Below are 22,002 nucleotides of genomic sequence, written 5' to 3' on the forward strand. Positions count from 1 at the left end.
CAACAGACCATCCGGCATTCTTGATCTCTTCCACAGAACCTCCTATCTGTCCCCCTAAATATCGAATCCCTTATCACTACTGCTCTCTTCTTTTCCCTCCTTCCCTTCTGAGCTGAGGGTCCAGTCTCGGTGCCAGAGACGCAACCACTGCAACTTGTCCCTGGTAGGTCGTCCCCACCAACAGTATCCAGAACGGTATACTTATTGTTGATGGGAACAGCCACAGAGGTGCTCTGCTCTTCCTGTCTATTCCCCTTCCCTCTCCTGACAGTCACCCAACTACCTGTCTCCTGACCCCTAGGGGTGACTATCTCCCTGAAACTCCCGTCTATTTCTGCCTCTGCCTCCCGAATGATCCGAAGTTCATCCAGCTCCAGCTCCAGTTCCCTAACTCAGTTTGTCAGGAGCTGCAGCTGGATGCACCTTTTGCAGGTGTAGTCATCAGGGACAACAGTGTTGGCCCTGACTTCCCACATACTGCAAACGGAGCACTCAACTGCCCTAACTGCTGCCTCCATTACCTACTCCTAAGCTAATTAGATTAATTAAAGGAGCTTACCTGGCCTTACCTCACCTGGAGTGAAGCTTGTACTCAGCCTCTGCTCGCTATTTAAATTCTCCTGCTGCCTCACGGGCTGACTTCCTCGCGCTTGCGCAGTCGTTCCCCGTTCAAACCTCGCCTCTGCCTGTTCACGCCGAAGCCTGATTGAGCCAAAGCCGTCCCACTCTGCCTCAGTCCACTCCGACGATGGCCGCTATGACGATCTTTCTTTTTAAACCTTTGGCGCGCTACATCACGCGCCTGCACAGTCTAACCTCTTTTCCCCAATCAGTTAAAAAAAAACAGCTTCTCTCCGAGCTTCTTTTACCTCTTCCCTCTCCGCCCCTTGCTGCGATTTAGAAAGGGATGATAATAAGATTAATGCGATTAATAAGAAAGGGATGACCACATTAATGGGATTATATTATAGACCACCCAGTAGTCAGTGGGATTTAAAGGAGCAAATGTGTAAAGAGATTGCAGGCTGTTGGAAGAAACATAAGGTTGTGATAGTAGGTTGTTTTAACTTTCCACATAATGACTGGAATTCCCATACTGTTAACAGGCTGGATGGGATAGAGTTTGTCAAATGGGTTCAGGAAAGTTTCCTTAACTAGAGAGAGTGTGATATGATCATCTATCAGAAGAGAGACCATAAGATAAGAATATATATGAGCAGAATTGGGCAATTTGGCCCATCAAGTCTGCTGTATCATAATTGATTTATTATCTCAATCAACCCCAGTCTCCTGCCTTCTCCCCATAACCTTTGATACTTCAAATAATCAAGAACCTATCAACCTCTGCATTAAATATACTCAATAACTTGGCCTCCACAGCCATCTGTAGCAATGAATTCCACAGATTCACTACTCTCTGGCTAAAGATAATACCTTCCCATCTCTGTTCTAGATGGACAACCATCTATTCTGAGGCTGTGCCCTCTGGACGTAGCCTAACCTTCTATAGGAAACATCCTCTCCACATTTGTTCTATCTAGGCCTTTCAATATTTGATAGGTTTTAGTGAAATCCCTGCTCATTCTTCCCAACTCCGGTGAGTACAGGCCCAGAGCCATCATGTGCTCATTATACATTAACCTTTTCATTCCAGTGATCATTCTCATGAACTTCATCTGTCAGCACATCCCTTCTTAGATAAGGGGTCCAAAACTACTCACAATACTCCAAGTGACGCCTCACCAGTGCCTCAAAAAGCCTCATCCTTGCTTTTATATTCCTGTCCTGTCAAACAAATTGCATTTGCCTCCCTTACCACCAACTCAACCTGCAGGTTGAGGGCAGGTGACAGGAGTGTGAGCAGAGATCTAGTGATCGTCATTCCAATAGTTGCAAGATAATTATGGAAAAGGTAGGATTGCTCATTGGGTTAAGATTCTAAATTGGAGAAAGGCTGTTTTCTGGCAAAGGTTGTTTGGGTGGCCTTCAAAAGTGAAATTTTGTGAGTACAGAGTGTGTATGTTCCTGTCAGAATAAAAAACAAGGCTAACAGGTTTAGGGAACCTTTGTTTTTGAGAGATATTGAGGCCCAGGTTATGAAGGAGGTGCAGAGCACCTATAAGCAGGTAGGAACAAATGAGGTACTTGAGTATAAGAAATGCAAGAGAAGACTTAAGAGGACTAAAAGATGGCATGAGGTTGCTCTACCAGACAAGGTGAAAGAGAATTTCAAGGGCTGCTACAGAAACAGGTTTCCCCTGCTATCCGAAGGTAGAGTGTTCCTATGAAACAGTTCGTAAGCCGGAATGTGGTAAAGTGAATAAGCAATTGATTAATATGGGAAAAATTTGTGAGCGTTGCCAGACCCAAAAAATAACCTATAAAATCATGCCAAATAACACATAAAACCTAAAATCACAGTAACATATAGTAAAAGCAGAAATGATCTGATAAATACACAGCCTATATAAAGTAGAAATACTTTCCTGCGATCATTGCAGCACTGTCCACCGTAGTGAAAATCTCACTACGTAGCGGAAGCAGTCTCTCCAGTAACCTTTAAGCTATGTAGCTGCCAAATCATACCAATAACACATAAAAATACACAGCCTATATAAAGTAGAAATAATGTATGTACAGTGTAGTTTCACTTACTGGAATCGGGAAGACAGCAAGCACACTGATGATGGTGTGTTAGGCTGAGCCATCGGAAGTTGGGGTGCTCGGCAATTTTTTCCAATAAATTGTAGTTCCGTCACAGTTAAACACTTGCTTATATGAATAACTACCTTCTGTAATTATTTTCTTCAGTTCTGCTGGGAACTTTTCGGCAGCTTCAGTATCAGCCGAAGCACTCTCTCCAGTAAACGTTAAACTATGAAGCTGCACTCACCTCAGAAACGGGTCAAACCACCCATGACTGCCTTTAAATTCCACATCCACAATACTTTCATCACCATCGTCCAGTGCTTTCTGTTTCAGCTTATTAAAAAGACTGACTGATTTCTCCTTAAGTGTAAGATAACTTAACGGAACACCAGGCTTTGTACACCCATCAATCCACTCAAGCAATAGACTTTCCATCTTATCCATTACTGGATGCCGACTAAGAGAGACCACTTTGCTATGAGCAGAACCAACAGTAACATCGGCAGCTTTCAAAATTCTTTCTCTCTGCGTGTAAATAGTGCGAATGGTTCAATGCGCAGACAATGTCCTTACTTCATTCACCACGATCAAAATGCTTAATTATGTCTAGTTTTACGCTAAGTGTAATACCCTTACGAGCTCTTTTAGGCTTTTCCGATACCTTAGGACTCATCTTGCTAACGGATGCACAAAATAAATCGACATAAAGCACAGATGCTCAGAGGCACGTGGTTAAGCAATGGCGGCTAGAATGCAGTTCCGGGGGAGTAACTTGGCTGCTCGGGGCACGCGCTGCCTTTTTTCGTAACAGTGAAAACACCTGTTAGTGAAAACAGGTAACTAATGTAGGTCTTTTGTAACAGCGAGGTGTCGTAAAATGAACATTCAAAAAATGGGGGCCACCTGTATATTAAAAGCAAAATGGTATCAAGGGACAAAATGGGTCCGCTTGAAGATCAGCATGAACGCCTCTGCATGGAGTTGAAAGAGATGTGGAATATCTTAAATGGATTTTCTGTATTTACTTGAGAGATGGACAAAGAGTCCATAGAAGTGAGGCAAAGCAGCAGTGAGATCATGCACCGTATTCAGATACAGACGTTGAGGTGCTTGCTATCTTGAGGCAAATTAGGGTGAATTAATTCTAATGACTAATGGTGTGCCACAGAGATCTCTGCTGGGTCTGTTTTTTCATCTATATTAATGATCTGGATGATAATGTGGTAAACTGGATCAGCAAATTTACAGAAGACACCAAGATACTGTAATGGACAGGGGATCTGGACAGGCTGGAAAAATGTGAGATGGAATTTAATGCAGACAAGTGTGAGGTGTTGCACTTTGGGAGGACCAACAGCAGGACAATGAGGAATATAGTAGAACAGAGGGATCCAGGAACAGAGATTCATAATTTCTTGAAAGTAGTGTCACAGGTATATAGGGTCATAAAGAGACCTTTGTGTACATTGGCCTTCATAATCTAAGTTTTGAGTACAGGAGTTGGGATGTTACACAGAAGTTACATAAGACATTGGTGAGGCCTAACTTGGAGCATTGTGTGCTGTTCTAGTCCCCTACCTACAGGAAAGATATCAATGAGCTTGAAAGAGTACAGAGAAAATTTATAAGAATGTAGGGAAAGGTTGAATAGGTTGGGGCCTTGTTTCCCAGAGGGCAGGAGAATGAGGACAGATTTGTTAGAGATATACAAAACTATGAGGGGTATTGACAGGGTAAGACATCTTTCACTGATGTTGAGTGAGACTAGAACTAGAGGTTACAGGTTCAGAGTGAAAAGTGAAACAGTTAAGGGGAACATGAAGGGAAACTTTTTCACTAAGAGGGTGATGAAAGTGCAGAATGAGCTACCAGTGGAGGTAGTTGATGCTAGTTTTATTTCAAATTTTAAGAGAAGTTTGGACAAAAGCAATGGCAGCTAGAATGCATTTCTGGGGGAGGAGCTTGGCTGTACAAGTAAAAGTACTGTACAAAAGTCTGAGGCACTAGAGTGTAAGACCTTTGCACAGTACTGTATTTGCCAACATGGAGTGGAGAGTGAGCTTGTAATTCTGGCAAGGGCAAGGTATGTTTGGAATGGTAATAGTGGAGCGATGCTAGAGGGGTGTGGGATGGGTGGCAGAGAGGGATAGCCAGACGGACAGGGGCGTTGATGCAGGTGCAGACACACTTAGTCCTGAGACACCAGGCAAGGTAATTTAATTCCAAACAGTTGGGTTATTGATCATTACAGAATATTTCTCTGGTGCCTCCCCCTCCCTCTTTTCCCAACCATGATTCCCTTCTCGCTCCCAGAATCAGGATTAGAATCACTCCCATATGTCCTGAAGTTTGATTTTTTTTTGTGGCAGCAGTGCAGTCCAACAGATAAATTTACTACAGTACTGTGCAGTAGTCTTAGGTATATATATATATATATATGTGCACAGACTTTTGCACAATCATGTACATGGAGAGGATGGGTTTGGAGAGCTATGGTCTAGGTGCAGGTTGATGAGACTAGTAGAATAATATTTTGGCACAGACAAGATGGCCCGAGGGTCCTGTTTCTGTGCTGTAGTGTTCTATGACTCTCTATCAGAGCTTCTTCTGCAGTGGCTCTTCTGCTCAAGCTGTCAGTGTAGACCTCAGGGCAAGTTACTGAGCAATATGGGAGTGAGAGCAAATGATGTGACGGGGCTTATATTAGGATTGTACTTGGGAAAGAGGAAAGGAATACTATAACTGATGCACAACTTCATCAGAATAAATAAAATTAAAACATGCTGAAATACTCATCTGGTCAGGCAGCATCTTCTGAAAAGTTTAGAGTTTTAATGTATCTGATGAAGACCTTTGGTAAGAACTGGAATGACGGAAAATAAGTCATTACAATATTTTCCAGTGAGTGTACTTATTTTCCCTCCTTCCAAGTCCTGATTAACATTCTTCAATGCAAACATTAATTTTGATGCAGAAAACGAGATGTTGGATGAACTCCAGGTCAGACAGATGCTGCCTGATCTACTGAGAATTTCTGATCAGATTCCAGCATCTGCAGTATCTTGTATCAACATTAATACTTTTTCCACAGATACTGTCTGACTCCCTGAGTATATCCAGCACTTTTTAGGGTCAATATGACTTGGGTCCCACCAGAACAGGACAGCCAGGATGTTTCAATCACCTGCACCCCAATCTGAGCGAATGCTGCATAAATGCTGCTCACTTGCAATTATCCACTAGAAATAACATCATACACTGCATACAGTTGTAAAGAAAGTATATTTACAAACTTCAGCTTTATCAAACAGTAGAAAAAAGAAAAGAATAAAAAATAAAAAAGGGCCCATTACAGTTAACCCAGTCCAAATATGCACCTAAGTTGGAGCTCATCTTGAAGTTGTCTTTAACTCTCACACTGGACACATGGTTTGCGTGAAAGCACACACTACATTCAGAATGTCTCTCGAAATCCATCTCAATCAAATGGTCTCCCCCACGGGAGTATTGCTACTTCCTCCTTGAAGCCATTCATCTGCACAAAGCACCTTGTGCGACAGGGACAGCATCCTCAGCCACCTTCCCTCCTGTCCTCTCCCATCTCCTGCCAAAAAAACCTCGACCTACACCAGCGTCTGTCACAAAAACCTCTCCTCGCAGTATTCTCTAGAACCTTCTCCTAATTCCACCATCCTGATCAGATGACATGACATTCCTAAGCTGAACATCATTAGCCTCATCTTTAATGGTAACCCAAACACTTCCAACAGAACACACTGCTTCTACAGAAAACCATTAAATAAAATACCCTAAACATTAGCAGTAAAATCTTAACCAGGGCATTACAATTAATTTATGGGAGTAAAGGGCATTCCCTCCATTTATTCACTGAATGGAGATTAACCCGTCATAGTTACATCGCTCTATTAAAAGGTACAGTATATGATACTGGCATACAAGGCATAGAGTTCTTCGGAGATTTTAAGTGTTATTGAAGTTCACATCAGCAATCAAGCTAGCATGTTCTCCATTTGAAGGAAACACTTGTAAGCAAATTATAATTAATATCTATATTGCATTTTTTAATTGTTTTATTATATTAAAATGTACAACCAGTGTTTCTGATGATTCCTACTTATCACTCATTTTTGAAAATAGTTATGGTAATGCCAAGATGCCCAATTCTGAACTCAGCAACTAACCAATTAGATGACAAGAAAATCTCATACATGCTAACACCAATCATTTTTTAACATTTGAGAAAGTTTACCTGCTGCTGTCTGTATATGAGTTTCCTCAACAGATTTAGTCAGCGATGTGATAAGAGAATTTTCTGCTGTGGAAATGCACTGCCCCTCAATCAAGTTCTTGTTACAGTCATCCAAGCTGATCTGATCCTGGGACACCATATTGTAGGTTGAATATCCTGTCAGGTCAATGAGGTCTTCAACAACCTCTGGCTCATTCCGATCCTTCTCCAATTCCACACCTTGGCTCACTTCATTTAGTGGAGAGAATTCCGGGATGGATATACCTTCATCCTTTGACATAGGGCTAGAAACAAAAATACTACAGAATAAAATATGTCCACAATTTACTATCAGATCTTTTGATGAAGAGTCTTCTACTTGACCCATTCATTCAGTTGCTCTCCCCACAAATGCAGGCTTCCCAGTTGACTATTTTCAGTATTTACTGTTTGATATGCAGTTGTTTTGATTTTCATCATCACACCTTTGTTGATAATGTGGGAAAATACAGTGTTCCCAAAGTTACATTGTGCTGTACTAAGTCCTGTTTACATATAGAAAATTTCACTGTCTAAATAGAAAAGTATATAATATGAATATGCAGAGTGAATACTCACAAATTACAATAAAGCAGGAAATATTGGAATCTCTCAGCATTTTCGAATCCTTTCTAGGAATTGGGAAGGAGAGAAAATAAGCATTCCAACTAGAAAATAAAATGCTAACTTTTTCTAAACTTGCTAATTCTGAGGAAGGTCTTTGACCTTCACTATCTGTTTAGCACGGATGTTGTTTGACCTGCTGAGTGTCATAGAATGTAGAACAGTACAGCACACTATAGGCCCTTCAGCTCACAATGTTGTGCTGGCCCTTTAATCTCCTCCAAGATCAATCTAACCCTTCTCTCCCACAAAAACCTAAGTATTCATTCATTTGCCTATCTAAGACTCTCTGAGATGTCCCTAATGTATCTGCCTGTACCACACAGTTGGCAGCATGTTACACACCCCTACCACTCTCTGTGTAAAAGAAAACAACCTCTGACACCCCCTCGACTTTCCTCCAAACACCTTAAAGATATGCCCCCTGGTATTAACCATTTCTGACCAGGGGAAAAACTCGCCAGTTCTCCACTCTATGCTTCTTATCAACGTCTGTCAAGTCACCTCTCAGCCTCCTCCTCTCCAAGAGAAAAACGCTGGCTCGCTCAATCTAGCCTCATCAGACATGCTCTTTAATCAAGGCGGCATCCTAGTAAATCTGCTCTGCACTCTCTCTAAAGCTTCCACATCCTTTCTTTAATGAGGCAATTAGATTTCAATACTTCAAGTGCGATCTAACCAGAGTTTTATAGAGCTACAACATTACCAGAATCAGAATTGGGTCTATTTTATTTATATATTGAGATATAGTGCACACTGCCCAGCCATGAAACAAAGTACACAACAGTCCCTGATGTCCCTCTGCTACTTGCTCTGAAGTCTTCAATTTTATTTTTCAGTGACTGTACATTCGCCAGTAGGGGAGTTGGGAGTTGGGGGGGTGGTCTATGGGGTCTGCAGTCCAGCACACTTTCCTTGCTTCCTTTTTCTCAAAGGGAAACTGCATTCATAGCCTGAGTCTGCCATCTGGGGTCCACCAATTTTGAGAATCAATAGATTCTTTAAACGTCTTAAAGCTGCGTTGCTTACTGAAGTGGACATGGCTGTGCCTGTGGAATTCAGCTGTAGCAGTCCAAAATGGGAACTTTGATGATTTCCAGCAGAGCTGCGTGGAAAGAGTCACCACTTATCGGTGCCATCCTGAAGAGCCGTTCACAGCTCTTGAACTCAATCCCATGACTAATGAAGGTCAGCAGACCAGATGCCATCATAACCCCCGTCAACTTGAACTGCAACTTTGAGGTATCTATGGATGTAAATCCCAACATCCCTCTGTTCCTTCACACTGTAAAGAATTCCGCCATTGGCGCTGTCAGTGAAGAGCACAGTGAAAGCTTTCACCAGGACATCACGTTGATGGAGAAATGGTATCAGGGCAACTAGAATCCATCAATACTGGCAGATTATTGTTGGATGCTTAAGCAAGAAACCTCAGACACTGAGTACAAATGCAAATCATCAACGAAGCATTTTTAGCTTAGTTGAACTATAGCGAAGTGTCAACATCATTATGCAATTAAATGCATTATATTCAATAAAAGTTAATTTCTACTTTCTCCAAATTCCTACATGATACAAGTAGTCTGAAATGAAATTACAATGTCAAATGGTCTATCGTAACCACAAAAAATTCTGAGGCAGCAACACTTCAGAAAAAATTTGTTGTCCAGTGTAACTGGCTGAACTGGACAACGTTACTTCACTGATGCCTCCCTAGACCATCTCTGGGTAAAGAACACTGACATATGGACAAGAAAAACATCCATAATATTATTAAATGAATTCATAGTACAGTGGTAATATGGTTCCTGTATTGAGTGATGCCATGCATCCTCTGACTTGTGTACAAAATCAATTTAAGACATTGTCCAGTGCCATAAGCTCAGAATTCTCATCATGGAACAACAGACAAGATACTAGAGGAACTCAGTGGGCCAGGCAGCATCTATAGAGGAAAAAGGACAATTGATAGTTCAGGTCGAGATCCTTCATCAGTCCACTGTATATTTTCCTCTACCATCATATTGATTACTCCATATTCCAGATCTGTTGACTCCTTTCTCAACATGATAGTAGTTCTTCCAGGGTTTTGACACTCCATATTTTAGTGGCTTTCACAGCCCCACAACACTTTCCCACCTCTTGTCCAATTTTCTTATCATGCCATTGGTAGCTATACCTTCATCCATTTAATTTCAGGGATTTCACTCCTTAAAGCTTTCCACCTCCTCAGTTCCCCTTTTTCTTCTGTGGTCCTTAAGCTCTTTCACATAACCAAGTTTTAATCACCTAACCTAATATCCACTTTATTCCAGTAATAACTCTATGAAACATTTCATTATATGAATGATATTACATAAATACAAACTAGTGACTAATTTCTAAAGTTCTTAAGTTTGTAAAAAATGCTAATGGATATAATAACATGGTGATATATTAAAATGTAATGTTTTATAGGCTTGATTATTCAGGTGTCATTAATATGTACATTTTTCAAGTTAAATTTTCTGGCAAAACAAAATTCCTTCTAAAAAACAATTACTTTTATTCAAGACTTGTAAACAAAAGAAACTTCAGATGCTGAAATCTGGAACAACATACAAAATACTAGAGGAACTCTGGGTCAGAACTCACCTGTGGAGGGAAATGGAAAGTCACATTTCTGATTAAGATCCTTCATCGTGACAGAGGAGTACATACAGTAGAGGGGAAGGGGTAGAGTTCCTGAAAAAGCATCCGTAACTCAGCAGACACATTAATCACTAGCTAATCTTTCTATTCACCCCTTTATACAGGTTCTCTTCCCTCTATCTTTCTACCTGTAACATTAATTGCCCATTTCCTTCTGCAGATCCTGCCCGATCCACCAAATTTTGATTTCGAACTTGTTCCTGACTCCTCTGCTTTTCAAGAACTTTAAGAGAATGTACAAATGCAATAGACTGTTTTTTCCAAAGTGAAAAAAAAACACAAAATTTTAATTGGAAATCCCCAGAATAACATATAACAAAATGAAATTGAACTATTAGTTTACTTAGCTTATTAATAGAGCCATACTAATAAGCCATCCCACCTCACATCCATTGACTGTATTTCATCTGTGGACTCATCCACACTGTTAGGTTGCTCATCCATTTGCTCAGTTGCTGTCACCACTTCCAGGTCTGGTACAGCCTCAGGTGGGGTCACAGCAGAACGTGCCATCTCATCCTGCTTGCTTTCTAAACAAAGCAGTGCTGTGCTGACTTCTACTAGAAAGCAAGGATATGATGTTACACTAGCTCTCAGATAGCACATTGCTCACCAGAATCTGCAGAGGTACATTTTGATTAGCACTGATGTACGCCAAAGAGTTCACATTCTACCAAGCTAAGAAGAATCCAGAAATTACTATTTTATAACAGATAACTACATTATCAGTGAAAAAGTATCTATAATTTATCACACAAAATAATAATTCAGAAATAGACAGAAGCCAAATTGACCTCAGAAAATTAAGAGCACATTTTACAGTTAACCTGAGTTGCAACAAAAATCTAAACAGTGGGAAAGCATATCAGGATATGACCAATCCCTAATCATCCCTTGGGTTGAAAAGCCTTTTCCTTCCAGCTAGGAATGCTACATTTTTTCTGGCCAATGCTTAGGAGACTTCAGTCTGATTAATTGGTTCTAACAGGACAGTTTAGGTTTTGGAGCTTAGTAATTAGTTCTGAGGGCTGAAATTTTTAAATGCTGAATCATAGTCAGTGAAGAACGCCCTAAAGTATGCATCTTCATTGTTCAAATGTTCTACAGGTGAGTAAAGAGCCAATGAAATGGCCATCTGCTGGTATCCCGTTGTGACGGTCGGCAAGTTGGAGCAGATCCAAGTCATATCTCAGACAGATGTTGACATGCATCATGCTTCTGAATGCGCTTATCACAGTGACGCTGGACAATCGTCACTGTGGCAGGTTCTTGGCTTTCTGTGAGTTCACCCTCCTGAAGAATGCTGCCATGTCAGCCTCAGAGACTGCTATCACAGGATCCTCGGCGGCTATGGGAGTTTGTGAAGATGCCTCCATGTTCTGTCACTCAAAGCCAGTATAAAAGGCATTGAGCTCATCTGAGACCGAAACCTTCTTGTCATTTATGGATCTTGGTTTTGTTTTGTAGGAAGTGACAACATTGAAGTACTGCCAGAGCTGTCAAGCATCCTGTGATTCAAATTTGGTCTGGAATTGCCACGTCACATATGAGAAGGCTTGGCTGGACCCTGTCATCTTCATGGAAGATATGGTCCTGTACTATAGGCACCACCTTGTAAGCCGGCTGGTGGCACAGTGGCATCAGCACCGGATTCGGAAGCAAAGGCTCCCAAGTTTGAACCCAGTCAGCCCCCCACTGGGCACGCTTTCCATCCGTACTGGGTTGAGCGCTGAGCTAGCCACTCAGCCTTGTAAAAAACAAGGGTTGAGTCAGGAATGTTCATACCATGACCTGGTTAATCCGAAAGGAGACCAATCCTGACACCACGCACCAGACAAGAATGGCTGATGTCTGGTGTGACAAGCTATGAAATGAACCACCTTGTAGGCATATAGACGCTCACCATTGAAGAAGTGGTGCATCTTTATTTATTCATCCATTTTTCAGATTATGGACTTTACTGCCCAGTATAGCATTAGTTCCCCAACCATAATTCTCTTCAGAGGTGGATGATGAGCCATCTTACTGAAGCATACATTTCTTTTTGTGAAAGTGCTCTCAACAATGTAATTGGGGAGGAATTTACAATGATTGGGAGTAAATGACATTGAAAGAATTTGGGTGCAAATGCATCAATCTCATCTCACATGATTCCCACATCTTTGTAGATATACTTATGTCTCCTCCCATTGTTTTATTGTCTAGCACAATTCCTGATTTGATGTGACAAGACTCCAGAGTTTGATCTGACTTGTTTATGAAATTACTTAGCTGCAACTACTGTGTTGTTTACACAACAGTCCCGCGTTGCAGTTTCAGCTCAATATTGCACGTCTTCCTCACCATCAACTCAACCTGCAAATTAACTTTTAGGGAATTCTGCACGAGGTCCCAAGTCCCCTTGCACCACTGATTTCTGAATTTTCTCCCTGCTGGGAAGATAGTGTACGCCTTTATTCCTTCTACCAAAATGTATGACCACACACTTCCCTAGACTGTACTCCAACTGCCACTTCTTTGCCCATTCTCATCTGTCAAATTCCTTTTGCAGACTCCCTGTTTCCTCAACACAACCTGCCCATCCCCACCTATCTTTATATCATCTGCAAACCTGGCCACAAAGCCATCAATTCTGTCATACAAATCTTTGACAGGTAATGTGAAAAGAAACTGCCCCAACATGGTAGCACAGAGGTTAGCACAACACTTTACAGTACCAGCAACCTGCTGCTGCCTGTAAGGAGTTTCTACATTCTCCCCGTGACCACATGGATTTCCTCTGGGTGCTCTGGTTTCTTCCCAGTCCAAAGACCTATCAATTGGTCATTACAAATTGTTCCGTGATTAGGCTAGTGTTAACAGATTAAAAATAGTATCTAGAGTCCTGCAGCCAACTACAAAATGCCCCCTTTATTCCCACTCTTCGCCTCCTGCCAGTTAGTGTCGCTCCTATCTATTATCTCCTTATCTCCCAAATGAGCTGATGGTCATTCAGTTGCAGCTCCAGTTCCCCAGCATGACTTGTAAGGATCTGCAGTTCAATGCACCTCGTGCATTTTTAGTTATCAGGGAGACTGGAGGTCTCTCAACCCTCAAACAAAGAACATACCACTAACTTTGCACACATTCTCACCACACTAGCTATGTACTAATAGATGAAGAAAGAAAAAAAAAACTTAACCAGAAACTTACTTAGAGCTCTTGTTACCCAAACCTGACCACTCTAACACCAGCCCACTCATGCAATAGTCTTGCTTCTTTTTATTGACCATTGTCAAGTGTCTCATAGATCAATATGATTGAAGCCCACCAAAAAGTCCGGAAAGGCCCGAGCTATTTTTAAACCTGCTGCTCCCTCTCTCACAAGTGAGTGCTTGTGATGATTGAAGCCCTCCGAAAGGCCCAAGCTCTTTTTAAACCTTGTGCCACCTCGCCCACAAGATGTGCTTGTGATGATCGAAGCCCACTGAAGAAGGTTACAGGTTATGGTGATGTACATTTTTGCCACTCATTATGGTCATAATGCTTTGGCATTACCCAATGGATTAAGCCGCCAAAATTATTCCAAACGCAAGAAATTCTACAAATTCCAAAGTTAAATTTCTGCTGCAAATCCAGAACAACATTCACAGAAATGATGGAGGAACTCAGCTGGTTAGGCAGCATCTATGGAAATGAATTAATAGTCAACGTTTCAATCTGAGACCCTTCCTCAGATCCATTCTGTGTCTATCCTATTTAATAAGAGTGCAGTGTAAAGCATGTCCAAAATGTGAAGACAGGAGCATCTCCACAAGGACTGAGTGCTCCCTCTAGTAATGTTATCATGGACAGATACATCTGCCACAGATAGATTGGTGAGGACGTGCTGAGGTAGGTTCGCTCACTAACTCCCACAGAACCACCTGGCAGCTGTGTTCTTCAGCAACTGGACAGATGTGGTGTTACCAAGCCACTCTTGATGGTGGACATTACAAGTTCATCCTGTAACCTTATCTAGACTTAACTAGCAATATCTACAGAGGCGTGTGTGTGCACACCAGGTAGTGACCAGCTAATAAAACTTCAAGTACATGCACTGTCGCATGCTAACTCTGCTCTAATTGTAGTGCCTGTTTTCAGACTCAGGCTGCAGCCACTGATTTACATTTCACTTCTTATTGTATAACAGATGAGTGGGATTCCTCCTCAACCCATAGCAGCCAGCAGAATAGGGACACTGCCTCAGAAGGCTTTCCAAATGACAGGAAGGGGTCATGTTCTCTCAGGCCATCAGAAGACTTTGCTACTTAACGCATTCCAGCTTGCACCTCTCATAACTTGTTCCACAGATCTTGAGTACGTATGGTATTTTCTACTTTTATTTCAGACTACTATAAAGATGGCGCTGGAGATTTCCATAGACCTAGGCAATTTCTTTCAGTTCGTCCATGAAACAGATTATTTTTCTTTCCACATCTTTCTTTTCTTTTCAAGGTGGCTGGTATCCCATCGGAGCCCCCAATCTATAGCTACAGCTCAATCTATGGTTCTCCGTGAGCAGTGGGTTCTCAGACTGACAATGCGGCCTGGTGTTTCAATATCTCCAGGAGCAGCCTGGAAGAGGTGTGCCTTTGGGGTGGGGGGCTGTCCTGTAGATGACCTGATTCATTGCCAATGTCGCTGACTGAAGCACTGTGGGAGACTGAACCATTGGGACAGACGGTGGTGTGCACTGCTGTTGGAAGAAGGCCGGGTACTCGAGTGATCCTCTCTCTCTCCCTTTGATGGTGAGTGACAGCCTGTCAGTCCTCGAATCAGGGGACCCAGAGAAGTGATGTGGAAGATTGTAACGTCGGAACAGTAACTGCTGGTGTCCACTCTCGTTGTTACAAAAGCAATCTCTCTCTCCCTCGCAAGCCTGTCTGAGATACCGAAGGGCTGGATTATGGACTGCAGATTTTGATGGATTCTAGATCGAGGTCTCTTTGGGGTCTTTGCTCTTGCTTGCATGGTGAAGGGGAGGGGGAGGAGTTGGGGGACGGGGAGGGGTGATGCTTCTGTTGCTCTTGTGCATGCAAGGGAGAGTGGAACTTCGGGGTTCTGAATTTGCTGTCATTCATTCTTTGTTTTTTTTTACTGTTTTGTGGATGTCTGTGAAGAGTAAGAATTTCAGGTTGTATCAGGTATACGTTCTCTGATATCAAATGGAACCATTTGTTTGCTTTTCACTGATTCATCTTTTTCCTAATAGAACAGCCTCTAGTATTTCAGAACCACGACCCGGAGGATGAACTTCAGAGGCAGGGTGGTGCGGGGGGAGGGGGGACTAGAGGGTCATCTTCTGGTCAAATGGGTGCTCACATCTTCAAACTCTGTCACAGATGGGGCAGGACATGGATAAGCCAGACAAGTGGTAGGGTAGTTTGTGAAATAATATGACCCTTCCACCATCTGTGCGCTCCAAAACATGGACTCGAGGTTCTTCTTCTCCACTTCAAGCAGCCATGGCCAGGAATTCACAGGAATCAGTGGGTATAGAATATTTCCTAAATGGGGAGAAAATTAAAAAATCAGAGGTGCAAAGGGACTTGGGAGTGCTTATGCAGGATTCCCTAAAGGTTGAGTCAATGGTAAGGAAGGCAAATGTAATGTTATCATTCATTTTGAGATGACCAGAATATAAGAGCAAGGATGTATTGTGAGCAGTTTTGGGCCCATTATTTAAGAAAAGATGTGCTGGCATTGCAGCGGGTCCAGAAGAGGTTCATGAAAATGATTCCATGAATGTAAGGGTTAATGTACGTAGAGCATTTGATGGCTCTGGCCCTGTTCTTGCTGAAGTTTAGAAGAACGAAGGAGGATCTCATTGAAACCAATCAAATATTAAAAGGATTAAATAGAGTGGATGTGGGAAGGACGTTTCCTGTAGTGAGCGAGTCCAGGATCAGAAGGCACAGGCTTAGAATAGAGGATCATCCATTTAGAACAGGGATAAGAAGGAATTTCTTTAGTCAGATTGTGGTGAATCTGTGAAATTTATTGCCATGGTCGACTATGGAGGCTAAGTCATTGACTATGATTAGTCACGGAGATTAGTTACAGTGAGAAGGCACAAGACTGAGATTGAGAGGGATAATAAATAATCCATGATGGAATAGTGGAGTAAAGTCGATTGGCTGAGTGGCCTAATTCCGTTCCTATGTCTTATGATTTTATGGTATGTTGCCTCTTTTTCTAAAGAGGTTTGAAGGATAGCGACCTGGTAATCTCCTCTCGTGACAGAGCATTTCAGTTGATGTGAGGCTTGTGAGCAATGCAACCTTCCCATCAAACCCAGATAATTGTTTACATGCTTGGCTTGACGGTAGGAAGCAAACGGTGATGGTGAAAAGCTATTTTTCAGAATGGAAGTCCAGGACTAATGATGAGCCTCAAGGATTAGTGCAAGAGTCATTGTTGTTGATCATTTAAATGAGAATGTACAAGGTATGGCTAGTAACAGTTTACAAGGTGGATCAATTGATTTGAAGAGGGGGGAGAGGGAGAGAGCTTTGTCAGGGGGAAGAGTTTAAAAAAAAGGAGTGTTTTGCAGGGCTCGGTGCATAGGTGGTGGGCCAATCAACTCACAATTCATGAGCAAGAACAAATGAAAGTTAAAGTAGAGTAGCCATTATGTGAGTGGACCAGTGTAGGAGTGGGAACTTGAGGCTTTGGCTCAAGAGATTTTGGTGAGGAGGCACAGGTGAGAGGCAGGTAAGGCTTTTGTGGTGGTTGAATAAAATTCACCAAACTACAGCTAATTAAAGGGATGATGCAGGATCAGGTGATGTGCTGTAGCAACATGATGTGGGGCCTGATGGACCCCAATGTGGTTCCTGGTGACCACATCTGCAGCAAGTGTTGGCTGCTCGAGGAACTTGGGCTCAAAGTTGATTTCCTGGAATCTGAGCTTCAAACACTGCGGCACATCAGGGAGGGGGAGAGTTAACCTGGATTCTCTGTTTCAGGAGGTAGTCATACCCATTAGAGTAGCTGCCTCAAGTTTGGTCATGGGCAAGAGGGTGTTATGGTGAGTGAGCCAGGCAGTGGTATCCAAGAGACAGTGCTGGGGGAGCCTCAGCCCTTGAGCTTGTCCAACAGGTCTGAGATTCTTGCTCCCTGTGTGGATGCGAGTGGGGCTGTAGGAAGGATGAGCAACCTAACTGTGGCACCGTAGTTCAGGGAGCCTTTCAGGAGAGGGGAAAGAAGAGAAATGTGGTAATTGGGGGTAGTACAGTCAGGGGAATAGACAGAAAGCTGTGTTACCTGCTTGGTATGTGGGTTTGGGACATGTTATCTGACCTGCACAGAAATTTGCAGTGGGAGGGGAAAGATCCAGTTGTCATGGTCCATGTGGGTACCAATGACATAGGGAGGAGGAGGAAAGAGGTTCTGCTGAGGGAATTTGAGCAGCTAGGGACTATTTTAAAGAGCAGAACCGAAAAGGTGGTAATCCCTGGATTACTACCTGAGCCACATGCAAATTGGCATAGGGTCAAGAAGATTAGAGAGCTAAACGCATGACTCAAGGATTGCTGTGGGAGAAGTGGGTTTGAATTCATGGGAAATTGGCACCAGTATTGGGGAAGGAGGGAGCTGTACCAATGGACAGGCTCCACCTGAACCATGATGGGACCTGGATCCTAGCGAATTGCGTAACTAGGGCTGTGGATAGGGCATTAAACTAAATAGTAGGGGGTGGGTTCAACAGACTGGAGAAGTATGGATGAAGTAAAAAAGAAAAGTGTGGATAAAGATAAAGAAAAAAACAAAAGATAATAAAGAGAACTGCAAGAGTAGAGTGAAGAAAAGTGCAAAAGAGTAAACGATTGCAAGATTTTAAAAACAAAATGAGTGTGAGGGCACTGTATCTGAATGCCCGTAGTATTCAAAAGAAGGTCAGTGAACTTGTGGCACAAATCAGTATAAAGGTGTATGATTTAGTGGCCATTACAGAGACATGATTGCAGGGTGGAGAGCATTGGGAATTAAATATCAAAGGATATCAGGTAATACGGGAGGATAGGCAGGAAGATAAGGGAGGTGGGGTAGCACACTTAAGTAAAGATGTGATCAGGGCAATAGCAAGAGACCATATAAGATTGAAGGAGCGGAATGTTGAATCCATCTGGGTGGAGAGTAGGAACAGTAAAGGGAAAAATCACTGGTGGGAGTTGTCTATAGACCACCAAATAATAACATTACAGTGGCATAAGCAATAAACCGAGAAATATCTGAGGCATGTAAGAATGGAACAGTAGTTATCGTGGGGGACTTTAACTTGCACATAGATTCGGTGAATCACGTTGGTCGAGGCAGTGTTGAGGATGACTTCATAGAATGCATCCATGATGGCTTTCTTGAACAGCATGTTACTGAACCTACAAGGGAACATGCTATCTTAGATCTGGTCCTGGGCAATGAGACAGGTAAAATTAGTGATCTTGTAGTTAGGGATCCTCTTGGAACGAGTGATCACAGTATGATTGAATTTCTCATGCAGATTAAAACCTCTGTAATATGCTTAAACAATGGAGCCTACAATGGGATGAGGGAGGACTTGGCTAGTGTAGACTGGGAACCAGTTGAGGACCAGTGGAAGACTTTCAAAGAGATTTTTCATGGTGCTCAACAAAAGTACACTCTAATTAAAAGCAAGGACAGTAAGGGTGGGGAGAGCCAGCCTTGGATAACTAAGGAAATAAAAGAAGGCATCAAGCTAAATGCTGGTGCATACAAAGTCACCAAGAGTAGTGGGAAACTGGAAGATTGGGAAAGCTTTAAAAAGCAACAAAGAACCACTAAGCAAGGAATAGAAAAAGGGAAGCTAGATTATGAAAATGAACTAGCACAAAATATAAAAATGGATAGCAAAAGTTTTTTTATAATTTTATAAAGTGGAAAAGGGTGACTAAAGTGAATGTAGGTCCCTTGGAAGACGAGAAGGGGGGATTGATATTGGGTAATGAGGAAATGGCCGAGGCTTTGAATGACTATTTTGTGTCAGTCTTCACAGTGGAGGACACATCTAACATGCCAATGAGAGATGTTATGGATGCGATGGGAGGTGAGGACCACGATACAACAGCTATCACTAAAGAGGTTGTGCTGAGCAAACTTGTGGGCCTGAAGATAGACAAGTCCCCTGGTCCTGATGGAATGTATCCCAGGTACTGAAAGAAACAGCAGAAGTTATAGCAGAGATTTTGGTGATGATTTACCAAAATCTCTGGACTCTGGGCATGTCCCGGCTGATTGGAAGGCAACAAATGTCACACCACTGTTTAAAAAACGATGTAGGCAGAAGCACATAACTACAGGCCAGTTAGTTTAATATCTGTAGTTGGGAAAATGCTTGAAGCTCTCATTAAAGAAGAAATAGTGAGGCATCTGGAAAGAAGTGGATCCATCAGGCAAACATAGCATGGTTTCAGCAAAGGCAGGTCCTGTTTGACAAACTTACTGGAGTTCTTTTAGGATATAACGAGTGCAGTGGATATAGGAAACACATGGTCATTATTTACTTGGATTTCCAGAAGGCGGTTGATAAGGTGCCGCATAAAAGACTTATCCATAAGATGAGGATGCATAGAGTTGGGGGTGATGTATTAGCATGGATAGAGGATTGGTTAACTAATAGAAAGCAGAGAATTGGGATACACGGGTGTTTCTCTGGTTAGCAATCAGTGGTGAGCAGTGAGCCGCAGGGGTCGGTGCTGGGCCCGCAACTGTTTAAGATATACATTAATGATCTGGAAGTGGTGACTGACTGTGGTGTATCTAAGTTTGCTGATGATATTAAATTGAGTGGAAAAGCAAATTGTGCAGAAGATATGGAGAGTCTGCGGAGAGATATAGATAGGTTAAATGAGTGGGCAAGGGTTTGATAGATGGAGCACAATGTTGGTAAATGCAAGGTCATCCACTTTGGAAGGAAAACTGAAAGAGCAGATTATTATTTAAATGGTAAAAAAATTGCAGAATGCTGCTGTGCAGAGGGACTTTGGGGTGCTTGTGCATGAATCACAGAAGGTTGGTTTGCAGGTGCAGCAGGCTATCAAGAAGACAATGGAATGTTGACCTTCATTGCTAGAGGGATGGAATTTAAGAGTAGGGAGGGGATGCTGCAACTGTACACACCTGGAATACTGCATGCAGTTCTGGTCTCCTTACTTGAGGAAGCATATACTGGCTTTGAAGGCGGTGCAGAGGAGGCTCACCAGGTTGATTCCAGAGATGAGAGGGTTAGACTATGAGCAGAGATTGAGTCGCCTGGGACTGTACTTGCTGGAATTCAGAAGAATGAGAGGAGATCTTGTAGAAACATATAAAATTATGAAAGGGATAGATAAGATTGAGGCAGGAAAGTTGTTCCCGCTGCTAAGTGAGACTAGAACCAGGGGACATAGCCATAAGATTTGGGGGAGTAGATTTAGGATGGAGATGAGGAAGAATTGCTTTTCCCAGAGAGGTGAATCTGTGGAATTCTCTGCCCAATGAAGCAGTAAATATATTTAGGACAAGGTTGGATAGATCTTCGCATAGTAGGGGAATTAAGGGTTACAGGGAAAAGGCAGATCAGCCATGATCTTACTGAATGGTGGAGCAGACTTGATGTGCCAGATGTCCTACTCCTGCTCCTATTTCTTGTACTTGTATCAAAGTTTGCAGATGTCATTAAAATAGGTGGTATTGTAGACAATGAAGAAAGTCATCAAGAATTACAGAGGGATCTTGATCAGTGGGCTGAAGAATGGCAAATAGCAGTCAATCCAGAAAAATGTAAGGTGTTACATTTTGTGTAGTCAGACCAGGGTAGGATAGTCAGGATAAACTGTTGGGCTCTGGGGAGTTGTGTGAAAGAGGGCCTTAAGAGTACAAGTGTATGCTTCCCTGCAAGTATCACCAGAGATAGACAGGGTGGTGAAGAAGTCTTCTGGCACACTGGTCTTCATCCGGCAAGGCACTGAATATACAAGTTGAGATGTTATCCTGCAGTTCATCAAGACATTGGCAAGTCTGCATTTGGAACACTGCATGCATTAGTGGTTACCCTGTTACAGGAAATGCGTCATTAAATTGAAAGAGTGAAAAGACAACATATGAGAGTGTTGCCAGACCAGGGGGACCTGAGTTAAAGGGAGAGCTGGCATAGATTAGACTTTACTCCCTGAAAGTGAGGGAGACTGAGGGGTGACCTTATCCCAAGGAAACAAAATCAAAAACTAGAGGGCGTATGCAGAAAATGAGAGGGGAAAGCTTTAAAACAACCTGAGAGACACCTTTATCATGCCAAAATAAGTAATTGTGCAGGTACAGTTACAATATTTAAAAGATATTTGAACAGGTTCTCTCCTCAGGACAAGGTCCTGAAGAGAGAATATAGGGAGTCAGGTAGAAAGGTGAAAAGTAGGACCTCCAGAACAGTAATCTCTGAATTGCTGCCTATGCCACATGTCAGTGAAGGCAAGAATAGGATGGTTTGACAGATAAATGTGTGGCTGAGGAACCAGTGCAGGGGGACAGAGTTTCAGATTTCTGATCATTGGAATTTTGTCTGTACAAAAAGGACAGGTTACACCTGAACCCAATGAGGACCAATATTGTTGTGAGGAGGTTTGCTAGAGCTGTTGGGGAGGATTTGAACTAGTTTGGCAGGGGTTAGAGACCAGAAAGATAGGACTGAGGATGAAGCAGTTGTGTACTGAGACTGTGAGAAAGGACAGACA

The 22,002-nt window shown here is 42.4% G+C and overlaps 1 protein-coding gene across 4 annotated transcripts in view; it reads right to left on the bottom strand.

Moving 5' to 3' along the window:
* The window catches only part of LOC140728007 (MAP7 domain-containing protein 2-like), a 222,790-nt gene that overhangs the window by 18,859 nt on the left and 181,929 nt on the right, over window positions 1-22,002 (bottom strand). For 2 of the 4 annotated variants that reach the window (XM_073046095.1, XM_073046092.1), the window contains 2 exons: window positions 10,635-10,812; window positions 6,920-7,203 (listed from right to left, as the gene is read on the bottom strand). In XM_073046095.1, coding sequence (XP_072902196.1) covers window positions 6,920-7,203; window positions 10,635-10,812 — 462 coding nt within the window. Of the gene's footprint in view, window positions 1-6,919; window positions 7,204-10,634; window positions 10,813-22,002 lie in introns of those variants that run through there. The other 2 variants (XM_073046093.1, XM_073046096.1) reach the window with 2 other exon arrangements.

The sequence above is a fragment of the Hemitrygon akajei genome, chromosome 5 (assembly GCF_048418815.1).
Source record: "Hemitrygon akajei chromosome 5, sHemAka1.3, whole genome shotgun sequence".
Lineage (NCBI taxonomy): Eukaryota > Metazoa > Chordata > Chondrichthyes > Myliobatiformes > Dasyatidae > Hemitrygon > Hemitrygon akajei.